This window comes from Arachis stenosperma, chromosome 1 (genome assembly GCF_014773155.1).
Source record: "Arachis stenosperma cultivar V10309 chromosome 1, arast.V10309.gnm1.PFL2, whole genome shotgun sequence".
NCBI lineage: Eukaryota > Viridiplantae > Streptophyta > Magnoliopsida > Fabales > Fabaceae > Arachis > Arachis stenosperma.
The window spans coordinates 13,226,153-13,250,344 of NC_080377.1; the positions used below are offsets into that span (position 1 = coordinate 13,226,153).

The following is a 24,192-nucleotide window of genomic DNA, read 5'->3' on the forward strand; positions in this document are numbered from 1 at the left end:
TTTTATATAAAAAATATTTTAATAATCTTTTTGTGAGAGTGAATTATCACTTTATTTTATATAATTTTTATTGGATATACAACAATTCATAAAATTATAGTCTATCTAATAATGTAAACTTTTGATATAAATAATTTTATAAAAATATTAAAAGTATAATTATTTATATATTTTTTATTAATTTAAATTTGTTAGATAAAATAATATCATACATAGTATCAAAAAAATTATAAAAAAAATAACAACATATTAAAAATATAACATTTTATATGATCTTTCTTCCTATCATTTAAACTTATAAAAAATTCTAAATAAAAGAGATAATCAACTTTAAGAACACATTAATGATTTATCAATATATATATAACATTAAGAATGATTTGATGAATGATGTAGAGCTTTTTAAGGGACTCTCTCCTAGCAATTGATATGTATAATTTAAATCCAAACCATAGATGAGTCGGTTATTATAATTTAATGTATACCATGTAATAATGCCAAATTTATGTTTGTGATAAGCATAAAATTTTTAAATATTATTGTATGTGGAGTTCATAACAACTTGTGCCAGAATTCAGTTTATTGGATTTAATTAATTAGTATATGGACCTATATCTTATTATTATACTATGCTCATAAGGCTAAGAACTTTCGTACATTCTTTTCCCTTATCTAGGATCCTTAGTATCTGGATAGATTAAGATTCAATTCTTTAGACCATATGAAACTCTTAGAAATTGAGAGATTTTAAAATGATTAAAGTATAATTTGTTATACCTGAAGATTTAATCAAATTAAAATATATTGGTAATACTTATTTTTAAAATTTTATTTTTAATTTTATATTTTTATATTTATTTTCATATATATATATATTTTAAAGAAAATGAGCTCAACACACTAACGTGGAGTATGAAGAAATGAAACACAATAGTAAACAAGACAATAAATACAGAACACGATATAATCCGTTGTTATTTCCGACATTGTCATCAACAGCTAAATGGATCAATACCACGCCATTCTCTATAACTCAAAAACGAATTATTCTTGATACCCTCAACACCTATCTCAGAGCTTTGAAATATTTTACTATTCCGTTCTAACCAAATGTTCTAAATAGCTGCAAAGAACCCTACCAGCTACTTCTTTTGTTTAGAATTACGGCCAGGCACTTGCGTCCAACTCTCAAACAGTTCTTTGAGTATCTCCAGAAAAACCCGCTCTATTAGCACTCTTCAGCCAAGCGCACTACACCTGCCATGTGAATTCACAACAAAGAAATAAATGATGCACAAATTCTATTTCATTTTTACACAAAATACATATCTTATCATTATGATGTATGATTCCTAGTCTACTTAGTTTCTCTTTAGTGTTTATTCTGCCGACTAAGACAAACCATGCAAACAGTTCAATTCTTGGAGGAACCAAACTTCTCCATATGACACTAGTGAAGCTGTAACTTGTGATATCCTCTGAGAAAATCTCTTGCTGCAACACCTGCATAAAAGAATTAATAAAAAAAATACAATTTCACTTTATATGATTACAAGAACATACAATTTCACTTTTCATTGATATTCACTTTACATTTTAAATACTAAATTTTAAATTAATAAACAAATAAGAGCTAAAAAACTATTTTTATTTACAAAAAAAATTTAATTAATATTGAATGATCTAAATGTTATATATATATATATATATATATATATATATATATATATATATATCTCTTTCCATGGTGGAGCTGAGTAAGACCTCGCACTAATGCTTCCATTAGAGGATGCCAGGGCCACATAACCATTCACTTTTTATCACATGTTTAATGCCTTTATCTTTTGTCGAATGTTTAAATCATTCATTTCATTTCAAGTAATGATGTATCATCATATAAATAATTATCAACATAATAATATTATTAACATCTTAATAAAAAAATATTTAACTATTTAATCTCTCTTTAGTTGAAGATTTGAAGTGTGGTTGAAATAAATGTATGTGCACGTTAGACATTTTGAGGGAAAAGATGGAAAGAACTCCACTTTATAATGCATGCCTTTTTTAGTTTTTTTTTTCCTAAAAAAATTAGAAGTTCAAACAACATATTATGACTTAAGGATTTTTCTTAATAATTCAACTAACTGAAATGAATCTACTAGTCAGGAGAGAAAGTAATTTTTAAGGGGAATTTAGAAGAAAAAATACTTGACAAAATATAATTGCACGAAAAGAACACTCAAGTGCATATAATAATACTATAATCTCAAACAGAAATTAATAATGAGTAGGGTGCACATTTTTCTTTCCAAAAAAGTAAGAAAAAGAGTGGTGCACAATTTTTCAAAAGATTCAAGATTGTAACATCTGAGAATTTCTCTACCATGACATGGATTTCACCTTTCCTTTTGCACTAAATGGCAAAAGCAAAAGCAAAAGCAATGGTATATTATAGTAAAGTTTTTAAATGTACTCAGAATATTCGTGTTTCAGTAATCATAATAATTAATTTTAATTAATATATATTATATATATATATTTTATAATTGATATCAGTAATTAAAATTATTAAAACACCGGTGTATTCAGTAGGCTAAAATTTTTATATATAATTAAATTTAATGTAAAATACAAAAATATTTGATTATTTTAATATTTTACACAATTGTGATACTAATGACGTTTTGTAATAAAAAAATTTAATTATAAAAGAACAAAACGTCACTGACTTTGTAATAAAAAATATTATTTTAATTATTAAAATACAAAACATCATCGATGTTTTGATAAAAAAAGTTTATTTTAGTTATAAAAACACAAAACGTGATTGATGTTTTATAAATAACCATAACCGTGTTTAACACATAGTTTAGTCTATCATAAAAAATTTTACACTTAATAATACAATATAAAAAAAAAAGTTCGTATTCAGTACACTCAAAATTCCACTTTTTATTTTTATTATTGTGATTATAGTGGTGTTTTTAAATAATGTAAAAAGTTGGTATATTTTTTTTTGTATGGATGATCACAATGTGATTTTAACTTTTTTTTAAATTTATAAATTTGACCCTCAAATTTGTGCTTTAACGTTAAAATTTGTTTGAAACATGTAAATCAGACCTCCGGTTTGGAGTATTTTGATTTTTTTTTGTTTTTTTACTCAAAACTTACCCTTTATTCTATCTCTACCTAAAACTGAGGCTCAGTTTTTTACCCTACTCAAATCTGAGCCTTCGATTTATAATTTTTAATTTTAAAAAAATAATTATCTCCATATCCATAAAAAATACACCAACTCTCTATAACGATGCATAACACACCTCTCCAATCCATTACCAAAAAAATTAGCCTCAAAATTCTTCCTATATTATATCAAAAGCAGATGCCAAAAATGTAAAGTATCATACTTTTGAGTATTTTATTAATTTCATGTCTATGATATTTATTTAATGTGCAATTTTATAATATCAAACAATGCATCAGAGTTGTGAACAGTGCACACTAATTGCATCCATGTCATGGAATATCAACCTCTCTCTCTCTCTCTCTCCTGTGTTGTTGTTGATTATTATTGTCATGTCCTATGTAAGAAGTAGAGGGTTCAGAAACATCACATCAAACTCAAACTCAAACTTGGTTGCTTCCTTTGTTCATTGTTGTGTGTATAGTGACATATCAATAATCTTCACAAAGTAAATGTGGAATTTAGTATTCTCTTTACATCAACCCTTCATAACACAATCACAAAGCTGTTGATGCCAGTAAGGTACACTTTTTGAGTTAATAATAATAATAATGATGTCCTTATGTTATGAAAAGCCAAAGCCAAAGACAACTACAACTATTACTATAAAGTATAACTCTGTTTTTTTTTTGGTTGCTTGGTAGCATCAATAATTCTCATCACCACCGCCACCATTATCATTCTCTTTCAACTTCAAGATCTGTCCTTTTTCTATTTTTCTGAATTTCTTCCGCTTTTCTTCAGTGCCCAGATTTTGTAATTTCCTACACTTCAAGTGGAAAGACTCATGCTCTCAGGTAAAAATTGTTATTTTTATCACTTTCTCTCTTTTGGGGTATATGTAATTATGTAAAGTTGATAACTTTGTCCTCAAATTGAGTTAAGCAAAAGAATTTCCTACACCATTTTGCAGCACATATATGTCAGCTTCTGTTTTTGTTGAACCAAACTTCAAGTACATATATTCTTTTTAACTTTTTTTTTTTGGGATAAAGCCTTATTCCATTAATATTGTTTTCACTTTACAATCTGATGCTTTTTGTTGATAATAGGAGGCACTTTAATGCCTGATTTATTTTTCATCTTTCTTGTGGATGTGCTTTGTGCCTCTTTCCATTTCCCTTTTATGCTTCAGTTTATGAGCTATGTGTGTATTGAAATTTTTGTTGTATATCTATTTACTCCTTTTTGTTTTGAGTTTCTGAAGAAGACTATTAACATAAATAGAAAAATTAATGGAGGGTAATCCAATAGCTTAAACTATTAGCATAAATCTAGAACTTCGTGGTTTAATTGTAGATATGATTTATGACAAGAAATTATTATATCGTTTGATTCATATAACCGAGTCTATTTAATAAGATAAGGCTTAGTTGTTCTTGACATTGTTGTTGTTTTAACTGAAAGCTGCAATTTATGCTTAATATTACAAAATTCACTTGTTCTAGAATGAGTGTTTTAGCTTCAAATTTTATTTGAGGGATGATTCTTTACTTGTTTGTTGAGCAGAGTGATCATTATTTGGCATTTCCAATAGGCAACTCCAAGAATGATTAGAAATTGGGGCGTTGTGGTGTTGATTGTTCTTCTCTCCAATGGTTTCTGTTCAAATGGGGTTGGCTTGGATGATATTGATATTGATAATAATAATAGTAATAATACCACAATTCCTGATGTTGTAAATATTGGGGTTCTTTTCTCTTTCAATACAAGTGTTGGCAAAATTGTGAAAATCGCCGTAGAAGCCGCAGTTAAAGATGTAAATTCTGATCCATCAATTCTTGGCAAAACTCAGCTCAAGCTCTCACTTCAAGAAGATTCCAAATATAGAGGATTCTTGAGCATTGCTGAGGGTAGGCCCTTTCATGACATTCCAAATATAAAGTTCCTCTCTTCGTTCCGTAATATCTGTAGCTTCGAAAATTTAGTACATTCACAAGTTAATGTATCTAGACACAGATAGATTAACTCATGAATGTACCAAATTTCTAAAGTGATAGATATTTCGGAATGGCATTGTACAAAAGTTCATCAGTTCTTGCACATTATGATTCACTTTTTAAATAAAATACCAATGTGTAACAGCATTGCAGCTCATGGCAACACACACTGTGGCCATAATTGGCCCACAGACCTCCACAACAGCTCATGTCATATCTCACATTGCGAACGAGCTTCGAGTTCCCCTGCTGTCGTTTACAGCCACTGACCCCACCCTTTCTTCGCTTCAGTTCCCATTCTTCATTCGGACATCTTTTAATGATATGTATCAGATGACTGCAATAGCAGATCTTGTTAACTACTATGGTTGGAGGGAGGTTATTGCAGTCTATGGTGATGATGATCATGGGAGGAATGGAATTGGTGCCTTAGGGGACAAGCTAGCTGAGAGACGCTGCAAGATCTCGTTTAAAGCTCCTATGAGTCCTGAGGCAACCAGGGAGGAGATCACTGATGTGCTTGTTCAGGTAGCTCTGGCTGAATCGCGGGTTATAGTCCTTCACACAAGTACTACTTGGGGGCCGAAAGTGCTAAATGTGGCGAAATCTCTTGGAATGATGGAAAATGGTTATGTCTGGATAGCCACAACTTTTCTGTCTACCGGGATAGATATAAGTTCTCCACTTTCTTTGAGCGTAATGGATGACATTCAAGGAGTTATTGCGCTACGAATGTATGTGCCGGATTCAAAGCTTAAGAGATCTTTCATTTCGAGGTGGAAAAACTGGACTAATGGCTCCCTTGGATTGAGTACTTATGCTATCTTTGCATATGATACTGTCTATGTTCTTGCTCATGCGCTTGCTGCATTTTTTAAACAAGGGAACCGAATTACCTTTTCATCTGATTCAAAGACATCTCTAATACATGGTGACAACATGCATCTTGATGCTGTCAAGATATTCAACGAAGGAAAACTGCTGCGAAAAAGTATCTACGAGGTTAACATGACCGGTGTAACAGGTCACTTCAAGTATACATCTGATGGAAACCTTGCAAATCCGGCATATGAAATCATCAATGTGGTTGGAACAGGGACTAAGAGGATTGGTTATTGGTCTAATCACTCTGGACTATCATCTGTAAGTCCTGAAGAACTTCATTCAAAGCCAGCTAGTCATTCAAGTTCAAGTCAAAAGCTACTATCTGTGATTTGGCCAGGGGACACAACACAGAAACCTCGTGGTTGGGTTTTTCCAAACAATGGAAGGATGCTAAAAATTGGAGTTCCAAAAAGGATCAGTTACCGCGAATTCGTCTCACAAGTAAAAGGCACTGATATGTTCAAGGGGTTCTGCATTGATGTCTTTCTTTCTGCAGTGAACTTGTTGCCTTATGCTGTCCCCTATAAGTTTATTTCGTACGGAGACGGTCACAGCAATCCTAGTAACACTGAACTTGTCCGTCTGATCACCACCGGTGTGAGTATCATTCCAAATAAGTTCTCTAGTGTTTTTGACATTCTTCTGGTACCAATTTGATCCTAGTTTCCTTCTTTCTATACAGGTGTTTGATGCTGCTGTAGGTGATATTACAATTACCACAGAAAGAACAAAGATGGTGGATTTTACGCAGCCATTCATCGAGTCCGGTCTAGTGGTAGTAGCATCAGTGAAGAAGACAGACTCAAATGCTTGGGCATTCTTGATGCCATTTACTCCAATGATGTGGACTGTCACAGCTATCTTCTTCCTAGTTGTTGGTGCTGTTGTCTGGATTTTAGAGCATAGGCTCAATGATGATTTTAGGGGACCTCCCAAAAAACAAGTAGCCACAATTTTGTGGTAAGTAAGTGTGACCCTTTTCTCACACCCTTCTTTTCATTGTTCATCTTACTAATGAAGCTTTTTAGAATTAGTTTCATACTCTTAAACTATATGGACTAACAGAGAAGAATATAAGAACCTCCATAGTAATTGACTTTTATTTTACAATTTCATCATATGCAATCTATGCATGAAATAATGATATCAATGCTATAGTTTTGTAACTTGTAATTTTCTTGTATCTGGCAGGTTCAGTTTCTCAACCATGTTTTTTGCACATAGTAAGTGCAAGTTCTTTTGTCTTGCTTCCATTGCAACTAGTTTAACTATTACTTCTCTGAACAAATCAAATTACTGTTCATTGTTTTGTAGGGGAAAACACAGTGAGCACTCTCGGTCGATTCGTGCTGCTTATATGGTTATTCGTAGTTCTCATAATCAACTCGAGTTATACAGCAAGCTTGACTTCAATCCTCACAGTGCAACAACTTTCTTCACCAATTAAGGGCATTGAAAGTTTGATAAACAACAATGAGCCTATTGGCTACTTGCAGGGTTCTTTCACTAAAGGTTATTTAGTCAACGAAATTGGCATCGATGCGTCGAGACTTGTAGCTCTAACAACACCAGAAGAATCTGCCACTGCTCTGGACAAAGGTCCCCATAAAGGTGGCATCGCTGCATATGTCGACGAACGTGCATACATAGAGCTGTTCCTTTCAAGCCGCTGCGATTTCAGCATTGTTGGTCAAGAGTTCACCAGAAATGGTTGGGGATTTGTAAGTATCTCTCTTCTTTGTAATGTTTGATTGTTGGTTCAATCATTAAGTTATCAACTGATATTAATATTTCACTATTTCTTGTCTAACTTTCATTGATATTTTGTCAGGCCTTTCCACGAGACTCGCCATTAGCGGTTGACCTGTCAACAGCCATTTTGGAGTTGGCTGAGAACGGCGACCTTCAACGGATCCACGACAAATGGCTTTTGCGCAGTGCTTGCCTGTCACAAGGTGCGAAGCTCGAAGTGGACAGACTCAAGCTGAGGAGCTTCTGGGGTCTCTACCTACTCTGTGGCTTGGCATGTTTGATTGCTCTCTTCGTATATCTGATTCAAACCATGAAGCAATACAAGAAGCACTACACCGAAGACGACAAGTCGTCGTCCGGTCTAAAGTCCACGCCGTCGCGACTAAGGACTTTCCTTACATTTGTAGATGAAAAGGAAGACACAGTTAAGAGCCGCTCCAAGAGAAGGAAAACGGAGATGGCATCATTCAAAAGTACAAGTGAGGTTGGATCATCCAATAATGGATATTCAGAATCATCTTCTCAGAGAATTGAGTGTACTAATAATGAGACATGACAAACTTGTTTTCTTTGGTCACAGAACTGGTACATTAAAAGAGTAAAGTGACAAATAAATTCCTAAAGATTTACATTTCGAACAGATTAATCCTTAAAGAAAAAAAGAGTACCAATAAAATCCTCCAGAATAACAGAACGTGGACAAGTTAGTTCAAATTAAGACCTTCTATTCTAATTACAGGGGCTAATTTAAAAGTAGTGTGTCTACATCTGTTATCCTAAAGGACTTTATTGGTACTTTTTTTCTTTTAAGAACTAATATGTCCGAAATGTAAATCCGCAAGTTTATTTGTAACTTTACTCTTAAAAAATTTAATGTATTTGGTATGTTGAATCATTGTATTTAGTTAGGTAAACTTTTTAATGTACCATTTTTCAAAGTGAGAGTTATTAGTGGACAGAAATAGTAATGTGATACCTTCTTATGCCAAACTACCATTTTTGTTCCAGATTATAGTTCATGTAGAATACATAATTCATAAATCATAATGAAATCAGATAAAATGTTATAGCTTTTGTCAGCATGAACATGAAACTGTACAAGGTGTTGAAAAGAAATAACAATTATGAAGCTGTAACTTTGGATTAGATTTACATTAACCATTGTGAACATAAATACATTATGTTACATGTAATTTTAAGAGTACAACAGCATTCTTTGCCTAGTTGATAATTCATATATTCTTTAGGTACCAGGGGCAAATGAATAGATGAAGCCACTAATTAAGGTTCTTGAAATACCTCTCAAAACATTGTTCTTCTTTGCAATACTTGGATATAACTTTATACACTTCGATTAATAGCCTTGGGAATCGGCTTGCAAAGTATTCGTTGAATCCTTCCGGAACAGTTCCCACAAGTTCCTGAAATGCAAATAAAAATAGATGAGTTCTTAGAACTATTTAACTATTTCGAATCCTATGTCGAGACTTATATATCTGTATACAATTTGAATCCAAATATATTGATACAATATTTTCAGTGATAGACAAAATCAAACAAAAAGAGTATGTATATGTTAACAAGGATGGTTTCAACAATACATAGTAAAAGCCAAGCATACCTAAGATGAATGAATGTTACCAACCAAACACAACCAAATTTTAAAATGAAGATAATGCTTTAGTCTAGGAAATGCAAATCCAAGAAAGAACCTGGATTTCTTGAGGCAACTCTCTATAATGATTTAGCTTGTTCCTCATGACGCGCAACAAGTCTCGAACACTATCATACTTGTACCGTCGATATCGACCAATGTTAGTAAGAAAGGCTGGTTCCAACTTTTCGTCCCATTTCGCACCTAATGCGACTGTAGCAATGCTTTCTAATGCGTTCAGAAGAACAGAATTAGTCTCCCTATCTTCTAGTTCCACTCTATCACTGGCATCGCGTAAAAATGACAGTCTCATTTCTGGACTCCAAAAAAATGGATGGTGCAATACTTCAATTGCCTTTGGCCTGAAAATAAGGGAAATACTTTCGTAAAATGAAATTGAAGCAACAAGCACAACATACAAGTGAAATCCAATGAACGAGAAGGATCAACCTTATATCAGGGTTAGGGTTCAATAAACTAGAAACTAGATCTTCTGCTTCAGGAATGAACTCCACTAAGAAAAGATCCATTCTGTTTTTCACAATATTAACATCGCGTTCAAGCCGTTCTCCAAATGGATGTCTCCCCCCAGTCATGCAGAAAAAGAGGACACAACCTAAGCTAAATAAATCTACGGCCCGTGTTTGGCGTCCTTGACCAAGTTGTTCTGGTGCTTGCCAACCTGAACTGCCAGCTCCTAAATTAAGTCAAAAAAAGAATGATTAACTTGTTAACTCAATCATATAGACAAAATCACGTAGCACTAGCTGAAAACGTAAGAAGTGAATGAATAGTATTCTAGACCACTTTTTATTTCTTTTTGGGAATAAGGAAAGGAAACTTATTGAGACATCCTTATGTAGATAAAAAATATATGGCTAAGACCAAAATAATTAGCAACTCCTAAGATTGCTAATTGCTACGTCAACTAAGATAAGCTCCAACTATGCTAAGACATAATTTGATGTTCAACTGGCAAATATTGGAAAATATTCATTGTTTTTCGAGTACTCACCAGTAGCATTATGACCCAAAGCAGACATATCTTCAGGGAGGCGTTTGCTAATGCCCATATCAGAAAGCTTTGCGCACAAGGATCTTTCCTTGATTATCAAAACATTTTGGGGTTTCAAATCACGATGTATTATTCCTAGTTCATGCAAATGAACAATCCCAGAAACGACATCTCTGTGTTGCAATAAAGAATTGAAAGACTGTTAATAAGAATATATATAATATACTCTACATAGAAAATGCACAAGCATTTGTCTCTAATTAGAAATGAAGACCTATCTAAACCTTGAATGAAATGGATCGACTACAATTATCCACAATTAAAACTAAATTGGACCCTCAAATTTAGTAATCTATATTATCTTATTCACTGCTATATAATGTTGCACATTGCCTAGGAACAATTTGACAAGTTCTTTTCCATGTTGGATGAAATATAACTTGTAATTTCAAGTAACACCTACTATTATTTTTTTGTATAAAAGAAATTAAATAAGAGGATCCTCATAAGGATTAAAAAGAAAAAATAAGTTCTATAAGGATAAACCATGTAATAACACATGCAAAATTCATATGGCATAATACTGACCTCATCAATTTCAGTAATAGAGGTGATGGATAGCCATTGGCTTTCCACAGACCATGCATATTATCCTTCCCCATATCAATTTGGGCCTCAATAGAAGACTTGAAAGCTTGGTTCTTCCTAAACAGAGGGTTATCTGATATATCCGAATAAATTTGAATAAAATCATCCAAGCTGCATGTACATCGTTCCAGAGCAAGGTAAACAAAATCTTGATCATATTCTACCCCATGCCATCGAACAATGTTTGGGTGATGATCAGATACAATCAGATTTTGGATTTCTTTGTATGCTACATCATGATGAGTCTTGACCAAACGCTTGACAGCAACTGCCCGACCTTCATATATTCCCTCAAAGACAATGGTGCCATTGCTTCCCTTAGCAATTTCTTTATTTGACACAAGCAGTTTACCAACCTTGCGTCCGTCAACACCTTGGTCAATTTGGTTAAATTGCATCCACCTGCCTGCTTCTATGTCGAGATCCTTTCGCATCAGCACATCCTCCTCTTCGGAGGACAGATGTTTTTCCTTTTTGTCAACTGCTACATTGTTCTTTCCTGACTTTCGTGTCTTCTTTTTCTTAGCAGGCAAAATTTTCGATTCAGACTGGTTTTGATCCTTTGGCGTATCTTTACTTTTAACCACTAGAGTATAGAGGACAAAGCCCAAAACCATAAGCATCATAAAACGTAATGGTGTTGACCATTCATGCATTCGGCTTGGATAGACAATTTTTGGTTTCGGGGAAGGCAAAGAATTTGGTATTGGCAAAGGAAGCATCATATTACCATCATCGATATTTAATTTTTCAAAATTTGCTTGTGAAGGAAGCATCAAATCCGACGCAGGCATCAAAAGCATATTGTTTTCATGATCAGAACCAGGTAACCTTTCAGTGATTGAGGGTTCTAGTATAAAATTCTTACGCAAGCGAAAGACTGGTTGGATCTCTTGACATGGATATGGCATCGCAAAACCAAGCTCACCGACAGAAACATACTCATCATCGGCATCAAATGAAGTATGTTGGCATAATAATACAGCCTCGAATTCGGATACAGTCATAGTCCACAAAACTACTCCTGAACTAGGACCAACAGATCGAAGAGAATAATCTGTCCTAAATATCTTGAGTAGCAACTCCGGCGAATTCAGCTCCGTAGGATTAGCAAGATCCTTTTTCTTTGTTATAAGGATATCTGTATCACTCTTCTTGTCATCACTCCAAGATGTAGAAGAATTATCAGAATCAGACATACTATGGGTTTGAACGATCCTTCCGGTTTTAGCATCAACTTCAAACAAAGTGCTTCTCTTGGATCCAAGTGTAACTGCTCCATCATCTGAAAAGGTAGGCGTACGAGCAACATATTCTGCAATTGATTCTGAGATTTTCTGCAAACATGATCAACTAATCAAGGGACCGTTGCGCGCACTATTCATCAGGGAAAGAGACATAGATAAACATGGCCTCGAAAAACATAATTTTGCCATAACAATAATTCTATAAATAGGGTGAATTTCAAGAAATAGTCAAATTCAGGATATGAGTCATAAATCAGCACAAAATAAATAGTTTTACTTTTGAAAAATTACTGACTCAACTATTATAGAGTACAACTAAACCAAATACCATTTTACCAAAGTGTTTATCATGCATGTACAGTGACCAGTCATCCCCGCATTCCACAGACCCGCTGATTCTTGCTGTAGATCTGTTTTCTTTACCGCTATCCTTGTGAATAGGAGCTTGATATGAATGGTAGATTGGAGATCCAGTTGAGAACGACCATATCACTCTTGTGGGGCCATTCTCCTGTTTGTCCACCAAATACATAGTCCCATCTAAAGCAGCAACCAGTGCTGTAGTTGGCTTGCTGCCAAAATAAAGTGGCAAAAAAGGAATAATAATACTCCAATTAGTCTTACAATGCTATTAAGACTTAAAAACAGCACTACAGCACCATAAAGTAGTTCAAGAAACCTAGGAAGTAGGAATCATTGTTCCTTAGCAAACTGTATCAGGTGCTTGAATTATAAACAGTTTTGACTTTTGAGTCTTAAAAAAGAAGAGCTAATCCAAACACATTTGTAGTCAGGGTCATTAGCATCTACTTGTTTATTCAAATAAGCCTATAAACCAATTAAAGATATGATAAAATAAATACCAATCAGAAAGTCTCAGCTAACTTAATCAACATTCATGAGTTAAATTCCATACAGGAGAATAATGTATACCCAAATGAAAATGAAGTAAAGCAGTGTCATTAGAATATAATAAATATCTATCCAAATAAGCCCATAAACGAATTAACAATCAAACAACACATCAATCAGGAAGTCTCAACTAGCTTAATCACCAAGCATCAGCTAAATCACATATAGGAGACAAAATTATCTATATCCAGGTGACAAAGAAGTAAATTAGTGCTATTAACATACATTTATCTATTCAAATAAGTCCATAAAGCAGCTTATAAGTTATAATCAGATCATACTACAAAACACAAAGCCCCCCAAAGCAAAAATTGTCATCTAGCTTAATCACACCAACCAATCACAGACCAAATTTCATAGGAAACTATACAAAACAATATACCCAGATGAAAAAGAAGTAAACTTGCGAAAGAAAAACGTGATGCGGTGATGGGAATGAACTCACGGAGAAAGAGAGAGAAGGGATCGTGAAGATGATGGTGAAGGGAGAGCCTTGAGTTGTTGCTGCTGTTGAGGTAGATGATGATGGAGTTTGAGAAGAGGGATTCGTGAGATCGGTGGCAGTGGCTGTGATGATACATCATTGGAGCTGAAGAGAGTCACGAAGAATTGCAAAACGACAGCACAGAGAACAGAGAGAACGATAAGAATGTGACGATAAAGAGGTTTCATGAGGAGAATGTTATTAGTTACAGCTTCTTCCTTCACAATAAGAAAAGAAAAAGAAGAAAGATGATGTTTTTGAAGAAGAAGGGTTAATGGGTTGGTATGATTGACGAGAAGAGGGGTTTATGGTGCATCGAATCAAAGGGGAAGATTCGAAGCTTGTTCCGTATGAATATGATCCTTGCAACTGTTTAATGCATTGTTTTGTGTTTTGGGATCCCCCAACTCTCACAATAACCCATTAATCCCCAAACTTCAAACTTGGACTTCTCTCTAACTCACTTTTCTGTTTTCTCTTAATTAGCAGAGGTTACTTTTCCAACAATTTCGCCTTCTTTTCAATGAATTATTATTATATTTATAATAATAATATTAGATTTAATCTCAAAATGTCAAAAAAAATATTACGGTTAATTTATCTTAGATTTTTAATATATGATTGTTTAAAAATCTAAAAATGTGAATTTAGCGTGTAAGTAATTAATATTTAGCCAATTAATATTATTATTTTGCTCATACTCATAATGAAGATAAATTGATATCTTTTTTTTTATTTTGGTCATAAATTGTTATCTTAGATAGTGTTGATTGATTGTCAATGGACCATGGACAATAGAAGTGTGTATGGGTCGAGTGAAATCGGATTTGATGTGACACAGATCTGGTCCAAAATATATATTTGGTCTATTTATTAGACTCGAACCCGACTCTAGACCCGATGAAACCTATACACTTTTGGGCCACGATTATACCGGATAAAAATCAGGTAAAAACCGGGCCGTTAACATTACATTACCTACCTTGATACCTTCTTATAAGCTAGCATGTGAAAATATTCAAATTTTTAAGACTCCAACCATTATTTAACATGGTAAAATTTACTTAGAAAAATATAACAAGAACTAACTCTTCTCTAAAATTAAAGCATAACCATAATCAATACTAATATTGTCTAATAACACCAAATATTTAAATCAATACAAATAACACAATATTATGCATTAATTAATCTAAAATCTTATGCATTTTAAACATAAAATATTAACTTATAGTCTTATAATAACTAATAACACAAAATATTAGTCAATGAGTAATAGCTCAAATGGCATAATCTTCCCATTCTCAATTAAGAGGTTGCGGGTTTAGGTCTCCTATCTTTGGTAAAAAAAATAACACAAAATATTAAGATTTACAATACTTAAATTCCACATAAGAAAAGCCATCATCCATCACTAATAACACAAAATATTAATTGTGTAAGATGACTGGGCCACCGGGCTGATTTTAGGTGACCCGACCCGAAATAATGACCGGATCTATTTTTTGAGGGATTTGGATCCTCTAAAATTTGAATTTCACTTTAGAAAGTAAAATGTGATCTCTCACCTTAGATCTGGTGAAATCACACCAAATTAATCTCTAAAGTGCTTGAAGCCGGACCGGATCTTCGGGAGCCGGGCCATGCACACCCTAATGGACAACATTAAATTTCAAAAGACAATATTCTAAGTTTCTAACATGTTATTTAGCATAATTACTCATGAAAATTACATTATTAACAAAAAATTACCAATCTTTTTTATATAAATTTCTTAAATAGATCAAGCTTTTAAAATATAACAAGCGAACTTCCGTTTATTTATAAATAATTTTTTTGGTAACATTGTTTTTAAAAGGTCATTTTAGTATTAAAAGTTTAACAATAAAAATAACCCGAGTGCCGATCCGCGATGGATTGGGCTTAAAGCCCAACAAGGTTCACAGTTTTTGGTAGGTAAGCCCACTCTACACCTACTACTACTTCAAAAAAAAAGCGCAGAGAGAGCAAGGAAGGTGATTCAGTGAAGCACGGGTCCGTCGAGAACACAAACCTGAAAACTCCGGCGGCGAAGGAAAAAGTCCTTCGAGTTCCAACACTATTCTCTTCATAGTTCCGACTTCTCTCTGTTCCGTTCCGTTCACCGTTCAGCAAAGATGCTTCACAACAAGTCTTTCGTTAAGAAAACCAAAGCTGGCAAGGTCATGAAGGTATAACCAACTAATCAGCTAGCTCTAACTAACTGTAACTAACTAACTAAATAACTAACTCTAACTAGTTTGCTCTTCTTTGCGATTGATTGCTTTGATTGCAGCAAGTGAGGGAGCACTACCTCCGCGACGATATCTACTGCGGCGCCCCCTTCTGCACCGCCTGCGACACCTCCGCCGCTCGCTTGGGTCCCTCCGCCTCCACTATCCTCGTCGTCGACACCAATGTCGTCCTCAACCAGGTCCTCCTATTCTTTTATTCTCAATTTGTTTATTCCTACTTTGGTTTAACTACAATTCAGCTCCTTCAAGATCAAAGCGCCTACAAATTAGTTAATTATTAGTTTAGGGAATACTAATAGTGGATTATGTGATTGCTGATAGGCTTTGTTAGAATTAAGATAACAATAAGACATTTTAAGAACTACTTTGTTAGCAAAATGATCTTTTAAGGACTAATTTGATAGTGTGTTCATCGTTGGGATGCCTTGAGAGAACGTAATTTCTTTTGTGACTCAATTGCCGTAACCGGTCAAATTGGTGGTATGATTTTTGCAACTTTTAGTGAAGTTATTGAATTGGAAATATTCATTGACAGATTGATTTGCTGGAGAATCCAGCTATCGACAATGTGGTGGTGCTGTCGGTTGTGCTGGAAGAGGTTAAGAACAAGAATATGTCTGTTTACAATCGAGTTAGAGCTATCTGTAGCAATTCAATGAGGAAGTTCTTTGTTTTCTCCAATGAATACCACAGGTAAATTTTATCTTTGGCTTTCTTGTTCTCTTTTTGTATTGCATTCTATCATGAAATTATTCTCCAAGCAGAGTATTAGTATGTTTTCCTCAAGGGAATGAGTCTTTTTATTCGATGCTGCTAACATTTTTACCTTTCGTATGATAGCAATATGCTACCAATAGTTGATCTTTTATTTCTCGTGTTTTCAGGGATACATATATTAAAGAAATGAGTGGAGAAACCAAGAATGATAGGAATGATAGAGGTTTGCTTTTTGGATGAGCTTTAATTTTATCCTTTGTTTGTTATATGCATTTTGGACTTTTGGCTGCTGTTGCATTTTTTCTCGCATGAAGTGCCTATTGGACAGAATTTCTTTGAAGTTGTAACTTAAGTAGTATTAATGCAGCTATCCGAGTGGCTGCTCAGTGGTATCAGAAACATCTTGGTGGTGCGGTAAAGGTTTTGCTTATAACCAATGATAAAGAGAACAAAAGGAAGGCTACTGAAGAGGGCATTCATGCAGAAACAGGTAAATGGACTAACTTTCATCTTTTGGCAACTGAGTTGCGAGTTGTACGTGTTAAAAATTCATTTCACCAATGTACTTCAGCTGTGTCCATGATAGCATCATTTAAAGCTAACAGTTTCTTTAATTGATTGTTCCGAAAAACCTACTTATTGTCAAGGCTTTTGTTTTCAGTTGAATCATATGTCAAGTCTTTGGATCGACCAGATTTACTTGACCTGCTTGTACGGCCTTCATCAGAAGATGTAAACATGGAAGAGGTTGAAGATCTCAGACCATCGAAGAGGAAAATCATCTATACAGAGGTATCATGTTGATATAATTTCTTTCTAGTAATTCGTCTCTGCATATTTGGTCAAATTAACATGATGGGTTATTTACACTTGGAACTATCAGCATAAGCCGATGTCAGAAATTACTTCTGGATTGCATCGAGGAATATATCATCAAGGGAAACTTCGTGTGAACCGTTACAACCCATTTGAAGCATATGTTGGAAGTGAGAGCATTGGTGATGAAATAATTATTTATGGGCGCTCAAACATGAACCGAGCTTTTGATGGTGATATTGTGGCAGTTGAACTCCTGCCTCAGGACCAATGGCAAGAAGAGAAGAGTCTAGCTATTGCTTGTGAAGGTATGTTAATTGTTTCTGCACTTGCATTCCACCTTTTGGCAGGCATACAACATAATTTTTTTCTTGGCAAAGTTCTTAAGCATTTCATTTCCAACTTAGGCAAAAAAAAAAAGTGAATTAAATAAAGAATGACATATGCTTTACATTACCTCCCCTTATTCACATATTTTAATAATTGCAGTTCCCCTAGTAAAGAATAGAAACAAATAACTTTGATTTGTTCTATTCCATACTGCATTTAATTTGGACTTACTTCTTGAGATTGACAATACTTGGTCTATTTGTGTATTTTCATTTCTGAACATGCTTTCTGTTTAAGGATACCATAGAGTAATATTATTTGCTTGCAGAGGATGAGGATGAGGATGATGGTGTTCATCTAGCTCCAAATAGTGCTGATGATGCACCTAGAACTGTTCCCCAGCAAGGTTCTACTGGAGAAGTAAATACCGCACCAAGTCGCCCTTCTGGTCGTGTTGTTGGCATTATCAAGAGAAACTGGCATTCGTAAGTTTACTATCATTGTTAATTAATAGGAGCATGTCTGTGTTATTTGTGATTCGCAATTGGCATTCCATGAATTGGGAACTAATATCATTTCCTTCTCTATTAATTAATCTTACTTAGTGTTCTATTATAATTGTCATCTATCATATTTGTGTGAATTATATGAAGTGTCAAAATACTCAAGATAAAGATATGAACTTAATATACAAGTAAATTTCATTGCCTTTGCAGGTATTGTGGATCTTTGGACCCAATGCCTATGCCTGCAGGAAGTGGTGGTGTTGCTCATGCCTTATTTGTCTCCAAAGATCGCAGAATTCCCAAGATTCGAATACAAACCCGCCAGCTTGAGAACCTTCTTGACAAGAGGATTATTGTGGCTGTTGATTCTTGGGATCGTCAATCTCGATATCCATCAGGCCATTATGTACGAACTATAGGAGAGATAGGTGATAGAGATACTGAAAGTGAGGTATGCAATATTGGATTTCCATGCTTCTATTTATCTGTTTATTGAGATTAGGAAGTCAATGATTCTTCGGCAATATATACTTATGTGTCATGGTATTTTATGAAGCTACTGCTTATAATTATTTATAGGTAGATTTTACCCCCCAAAAAGAAAAAAAGTTCTGTGATCACCCATGGGGCACCAGCTGTCTTTCTCATAACAACGTGAAATTCAACATTCGGGTGGTTAGATAAAATCAAATATAATCATTTTTTATTTGAGCATCTTCTGAAGCACCTGGCTTCTTTCCTATGGGGTCTGTAAATTACTTTAGTAAAATTATTAAAGAAAGTCTAGATGACCAGCCAGTTTGTAGTCAACAACCCCATTTTCACTCACCCTCTTTCGCAAAAAGGAGAGAGCATTCTTGTTTAGTTATTTTTCTTGTTTTTCCTTATGTTGGTCATGTAGCATCTAGCATGACATAAATTATTAATAATATGCAATCTCTTTTCTTTTTGTACAATACAGGTCGTTTTGATAGAAAATGACATAAATTCAAGGCCATTCTCTTCACAAGTTCTAGCATGTTTGCCACCATTGCCATGGTCAGTCTCTGCTGAAGATCTGTCCAATCCAATCAGGCAGGATTTGCGTGGACTGTGTGTCTTCAGTGTAGACCCTCCAGGTATGGTTTTTTATTTATTTTCCCTCTTTATTAGCCTGCAAAGAGTGAAATATAACTGTATCACCCGAGTTATATGTTTCGTGTTCCCAAAGAAGGTTGTTGTATTTACCAACTTCTGTCATTGGTACTTCACTTCATTTGATCAATAACCATTTAAATTTATCTGTTTTAATTTGATTTGGAAGAGATGGCATAAGGACATTGTAGTTACTCTGCTTCTTGCATGCAGGTTGCAAGGATATTGATGATGCACTCCACTGTACATCTCTTCCGAATGGAAATTTTGAAGTTGGAGTTCGTATCCTTTGTCTCTAGAATTTGTACTGATGGTGCATGTAATAAGTTAAGAAAAAAGTATTCAAAATTTGCTTTTGTTGATTACTATAGTTGATGGATATTATGGTTCCATCATTTATATACACATATTTGAGATTTTCTTACATTTTGGTGCTCATACTGACAATTATAATTAGCATATTTGATTGGGTATTGTGTTTCTCTCTCCCTTCAAATTCTGGTAACATGAAATGCTTGTTTAGCATACTTGCATTCTATATTGATATATGAAGTATAACATTGTTTTGCTGTCCCAAAGTTTGGAATATTTGGAAGTTATTTATAAGGCCTTGCTTTCCAGAATAAAATCTCCCTGTCCTAACTGGAATAAGAAGTTAGAAAAAAATGCCTAAGAGCTTGCATGTCTAAATTCTTACTTAATGATACCTTTGTATGCACCCTCTGTGGGTTTGGTTATCCTCGTAAACAGCATAATTAGTTTTTCCTCTCTCTTCCTTCTCCTTATTGTCCTCGTCTTTTATCGCTATTTAGTCTATCTATGTAGTTCATCTTTAGCGATCGTCTCTCAGATATTGCCGATGTGACAAATTTTGTGCATCCTGGTACTCCACTTGATGAAGAGGCTTCACAAAGGGGAACATCTGTCTACCTAGTTGAGAGACGGATAGACATGCTTCCAAAGCCTCTCACTGAAGGTGATATTATTTGACCTTTTAAATGGTTGGCCGATTTGTGCTGAAAATAAAATGGTTGCTGTGGTTATATTATTTTTTATGCCTAATGTTGATAGAGCCTTCATTTTGCAGATATATGTTCTCTTCGATCTGATGTGGAAAGGCTTGCATTCTCTGTCATATGGGTATGTGAAATCCCATAATTTGACCATTGCCCAAAAAAAAAAAAGAGGGGGGAGGGGGGGGAGGGGGGGAGAGAGAAAAAACACAGAAACAAACATAAGTTATTATAAATAATTTGGTCAGAATATTCTGAATATTATTGCACAATCTCCAAAATCCTTGGAACCTCTTTGGTAAAAGCCTAAAACCCTTTGACTGATGTCCACCATCAAACTTATCTATAAACATTCAATGGTAATAGTTTAAATCTTTCAAAGAAGGATGTCAACTCAAGCACTTTATATCATAGTATAATATAATTTATTGCAGAAAATAGAAAGGTTTAGCTAACATGTGCCTAAGATTACTATTAGTAAAAGGCACATGCTAGCTAAACCCTAAATAGAATTGCACTTAACCTATATGCATATGTTCAGGAAATGACACCTGAAGCAGACATTGTTTCCACCAGATTCACAAAAAGTGTCATTAAATCTTCTGCGGCGTTGTCTTATGTCGAAGCTCAAGCAAGGATGGATGATAGGTATGAATTTCTTTCTTACATTCTTGGTTTGGTGACTGCTGAGTGCTGACTGCTGAGAATGTGCCTGGCCTGTTATAATTGCTAATGAAATAACTGTACTGACTTGAGTGATTGTGATTCTCATAACATGAAATTGGGTTGAGTTGGAGACCCTTTTTTTTTGAAAAAATTAAATAAAAGTACCATGTAATTTTCAATGACTGCCCTTCTTTTTGTTTTTTGTTTTTTCATTGTGCAATTTCTGATTTATGACTTCGTTATTATATTCTATTTGCTCTTTCTGCAGTCGTTTGATGGATCCAATAACTACAAATTTGAGGAATATGAATAGTTTAGCTAAGGTATGGAATTTATTTATGTAAGGTTACTATTTGCTTGTAACTTATAAGTATGATATTTACATGCTCTGTTAAAAAATTTTCTGAGAAGTATTTATTTTCTTTCAGAAAATGAGATTAAGGCGTATTGAGAGAGGAGCTTTGACTCTTGCATCTGCTGAAGTCAAATTTCAAATTGACACAGAAACTCATGACCCCCTTGATATTGGTATTGGTTCTTGCCTCTTTTATTATTTCTTGTTGGGACATGGAAGGTAGCCAGTCGCGTATTCTTCCAATTGGTTAAGAAGTTCTGCCGGTGCCCTTTGATTACTCATTCAGAATGAGTGCACCTGTCATATTGGGTTCTGTCATGTTTTCCAGATGCATGAGAGCCAATATGTCCTTGTGTCTCAAGCCTCTATATCATCTGGAGTCCTAATTGGATTTAATTACTACTTTTTAGGGATATTGAAAGATTGGTAGAAGTTGGGGATAATTTGGTCTTGGCGATTTTTATACATACTTATTTTTATTTCTGATATTAATAGAATAATATTTGTTATTTGCAGGTATGTACCAGATTCGGGAAGCCAACCAAATGGTGGAGGAGTTTATGCTTGCTGCTAATGTTTCGGTTGCAGAAAAAATTCTTAAAAGTTTTCCTCTATGCTCATTATTAAGGTTGTTTCCTGATCTGATTTTTTGAAATTAAGTTTTGGTATCTCAATATTCTTTTGGTATCTTTCTCTAGAACATGGTATGTGATATTGAGAATCATCACTTTCACAAGCATGTGAGGCTGTTGGTTAGAAATGCTAACCGACTTTACATATGAAAAGAAAGGTTAATTGCTATCTTCTAATTGTTTGTTGGTTCTTGTTCAGGCGCCATCCAACACCAACTAGAGAGATGCTTGAACCTTTGCTACGTACTGCTGCTGCAGTTGGCCTGCACTTGGACGTCTCGTCCTCAAAAGCATTGGCTGATTCTCTTGACCATGCTGTGGTAAATGGCTTTTCCTTGATATTTTTTATTCTACTTGTCCATTTTTTTTTCCATTGACACTTCGGTTTGCACTTTTTATATATGATGATGATGTCTAGTTGTATTGCTTTTTGGCTTTGTTAGCTCAAGCATTTGATATATTTGATCTTTAAGGTGTTCTCTCTCTTATCCAAACACTTTTTCAGGGTGATGATCCTTACTTCAACAAGTTAATCCGCATTCTAGCAACTAGATGCATGACTCAGGTAAATTGAATTTTTATGAGATCTCAGATTTTGGGATTGATCACATAAGATTGAATTCTTGTTTTGCTTTTGTAGGCTGTTTATTTCAGTAGTGGGGATCTTACCCCTCCAGAATATCATCATTATGGGCTTGCAGCTCCTTTATATACTCATTTCACATCACCAATAAGAAGATATGCTGGCAAGTGTCTCTTGTAATTCGTTTATTCGGTCAAGCTTGTGCCTTGTGCAATATAATGAGATTGAACAATTTTCCTTGCAGATGTCATTGTGCACAGGTTACTTGCTGCATCTTTAGGAATATCCAAGTTACCACCTGTATTTCAAGACAGGCTTCAGCTCACTAGTATTTCAGACAGTACGAAATCTCTTTTTATCGTGTTTTTTCTTTCAGCACCTTAATTGAAATTTTTGTCAGCATAACTATATTCGATACATATTAATGAATGTCTGGTTTAGATTTAAATTATCGGCATAGGAATGCACAGATGGCTGGGCGAGCCTCTGTAGAGCTCCATACCCTAATTTACTTCCGGAATAGGTAAGTGACATTGCTTTCCCTCCGTGCTAGGCTGCTACGGTTACTATCTAGTTGCAACTTATTCTTGACTTTACCTGTCTTTGCTCACGCAGACCGACTGATACAGAAGCTAGGGTGGTGAAAATGAGATCAAATGGATTCTTTGTGTTTGTTCCCAAGTAAAGTTTCTTATCTCTTTTGCTTTCTCATACATAGTCCATGAAACAATGGTTTTAAAGCTATAAAGCAGCATTCAATTTTGTTGTATTGTCAGTGAGTCGAGTCATTTATGATTTTAAGTTTCGCCTTTTCCCCCTCCGATCCACAGATTTGGCATAGAAGGGCCTATATATTTGACGCAAAAAGGTGAGAAGGGAAGTGGAGAATGGTATGTCGACGAGCAACAACAGAAAATAAAAAAGATGGATGGTAGCATTTCATACAGCATTTTGCAGACCGTCCAAATTCATATGGAGGTCGTGGAGCCGCAGCCTAATCGACCAAAACTTCAGCTTACTCTTTTATGAAAATACATTATTTGATGAACACATCAACAGAGCAACATATTGGAAATGAATTTTTGTGCCATGTTTGTGTGGGATAGAATTTTAGTGTTGTTACAACCCGTAGGAAACATGTAACTTATCCAATATATTCCAGAGGAGGTTATAAAATTATACAAAGTGGTTGAACTCAGAATGTTATATGCATATCTTTAGAATTATCTCTCAGGAGTAGTGGTGGCGAATTGTATGTGATCAGTTTGTGCATGTTATTTATATATTTCAAGATCAAAATGTTTCACACCCTTGCTCCAAACCTTGTATATTTTTTATGATTCCTTTCTTTAATATTTTTCATGGCAAATTGTTCAGAGA

The 24,192-nt window shown here is 34.4% G+C and overlaps 3 protein-coding genes across 5 annotated transcripts; 2 read left to right on the plus strand and 1 right to left on the minus strand.

Moving 5' to 3' along the window:
• Positions 1-3,523: 3,523 nt before the first annotated feature.
• Positions 3,524-8,831, plus strand: LOC130961277 (glutamate receptor 3.6-like). Of its 2 annotated transcripts, XM_057887055.1 has the most exons (8): positions 3,524-3,772; positions 3,995-4,047; positions 4,760-5,103; positions 5,336-6,672; positions 6,758-7,035; positions 7,267-7,298; positions 7,390-7,796; positions 7,907-8,831. In XM_057887055.1, exons 3-8 carry the CDS (start codon positions 4,800-4,802, stop codon positions 8,381-8,383), a joined length of 2,835 nt encoding a protein of 944 aa, XP_057743038.1. In that variant the 5' UTR covers positions 3,524-3,772; positions 3,995-4,047; positions 4,760-4,799; the 3' UTR covers positions 8,384-8,831. The 2 variants fall into 2 exon arrangements, with proteins under 2 accessions (XP_057743038.1, XP_057743045.1); XM_057887062.1 differs by lacking the exon at positions 3,524-3,772 and having other exon boundaries at positions 3,901-4,047.
• Positions 8,832-8,932: 101 nt separating this feature from the next.
• On the minus strand, positions 8,933-14,259 carry LOC130961288 (serine/threonine-protein kinase/endoribonuclease IRE1a). 2 transcript variants are annotated; one of them, XM_057887066.1, is made up of 7 exons: positions 13,749-14,259; positions 12,720-12,963; positions 11,085-12,481; positions 10,497-10,669; positions 9,932-10,178; positions 9,540-9,843; positions 8,933-9,248 (listed from the first exon to the last, which is right to left on the minus strand). In XM_057887066.1, exons 1-7 carry the CDS (start codon positions 13,973-13,975, stop codon positions 9,105-9,107), a joined length of 2,736 nt encoding a protein of 911 aa, XP_057743049.1. In that variant the 5' UTR covers positions 13,976-14,259; the 3' UTR covers positions 8,933-9,104. The 2 variants fall into 2 exon arrangements, with proteins under 2 accessions (XP_057743049.1, XP_057743054.1); XM_057887071.1 differs by having other exon boundaries at positions 12,728-12,963; positions 13,749-13,978.
• A 1,587-nt stretch (positions 14,260-15,846) lies between these two features.
• LOC130971072 (exosome complex exonuclease RRP44 homolog A) lies at positions 15,847-24,165 on the plus strand. Its single transcript, XM_057897087.1, has 24 exons — positions 15,847-15,997; positions 16,102-16,239; positions 16,596-16,753; positions 16,945-17,000; positions 17,145-17,267; positions 17,439-17,569; positions 17,661-17,901; positions 18,252-18,408; positions 18,640-18,880; positions 19,391-19,547; positions 19,777-19,845; positions 20,414-20,539; positions 20,651-20,703; positions 21,118-21,224; positions 21,511-21,565; positions 21,671-21,770; positions 22,114-22,225; positions 22,429-22,549; positions 22,735-22,794; positions 22,870-22,975; positions 23,057-23,152; positions 23,254-23,335; positions 23,428-23,493; positions 23,643-24,165. Exons 1-24 carry the CDS (start codon positions 15,944-15,946, stop codon positions 23,839-23,841), a joined length of 2,808 nt encoding a protein of 935 aa, XP_057753070.1. The 5' UTR covers positions 15,847-15,943; the 3' UTR covers positions 23,842-24,165.
• The last annotated feature ends 27 nt before the right edge of the window (positions 24,166-24,192 follow it).

Bases quoted from the DNA above. Each gene is read 5' to 3' on its own strand.
- LOC130961277 (XM_057887055.1), top strand. From the start codon at position 4,800: ATGATTAGAAATTGGGGCGTTGTGGTGTTGATTGTTCTTCTCTCCAAT. The intron at 7,036-7,266 runs GTAAGTAAGTGT...TGTATCTGGCAG, and splicing joins CAAGTAGCCACAATTTTGTG to GTTCAGTTTCTCAACCATGT. The intron at 7,797-7,906 runs GTAAGTATCTCT...ATATTTTGTCAG, and splicing joins CCAGAAATGGTTGGGGATTT to GCCTTTCCACGAGACTCGCC.
- LOC130961288 (XM_057887066.1), bottom strand. From the start codon at position 13,975: ATGAAACCTCTTTATCGTCACATTCTTATCGTTCTCTCTGTTCTCTGT. The intron at 10,179-10,496 runs GTGAGTACTCGA...GACTTAATTTAG, and splicing joins TTTGGGTCATAATGCTACTG to GAGCTGGCAGTTCAGGTTGG. The intron at 9,844-9,931 runs GTTGATCCTTCT...CCTTATTTTCAG, and splicing joins AACCCTAACCCTGATATAAG to GCCAAAGGCAATTGAAGTAT.
- LOC130971072 (XM_057897087.1), top strand. From the start codon at position 15,944: ATGCTTCACAACAAGTCTTTCGTTAAGAAAACCAAAGCTGGCAAGGTC. The intron at 21,566-21,670 runs GTATGGAATTTA...ATTTTCTTTCAG, and splicing joins ATATGAATAGTTTAGCTAAG to AAAATGAGATTAAGGCGTAT. The intron at 21,771-22,113 runs GTATTGGTTCTT...TGTTATTTGCAG, and splicing joins TCATGACCCCCTTGATATTG to GTATGTACCAGATTCGGGAA.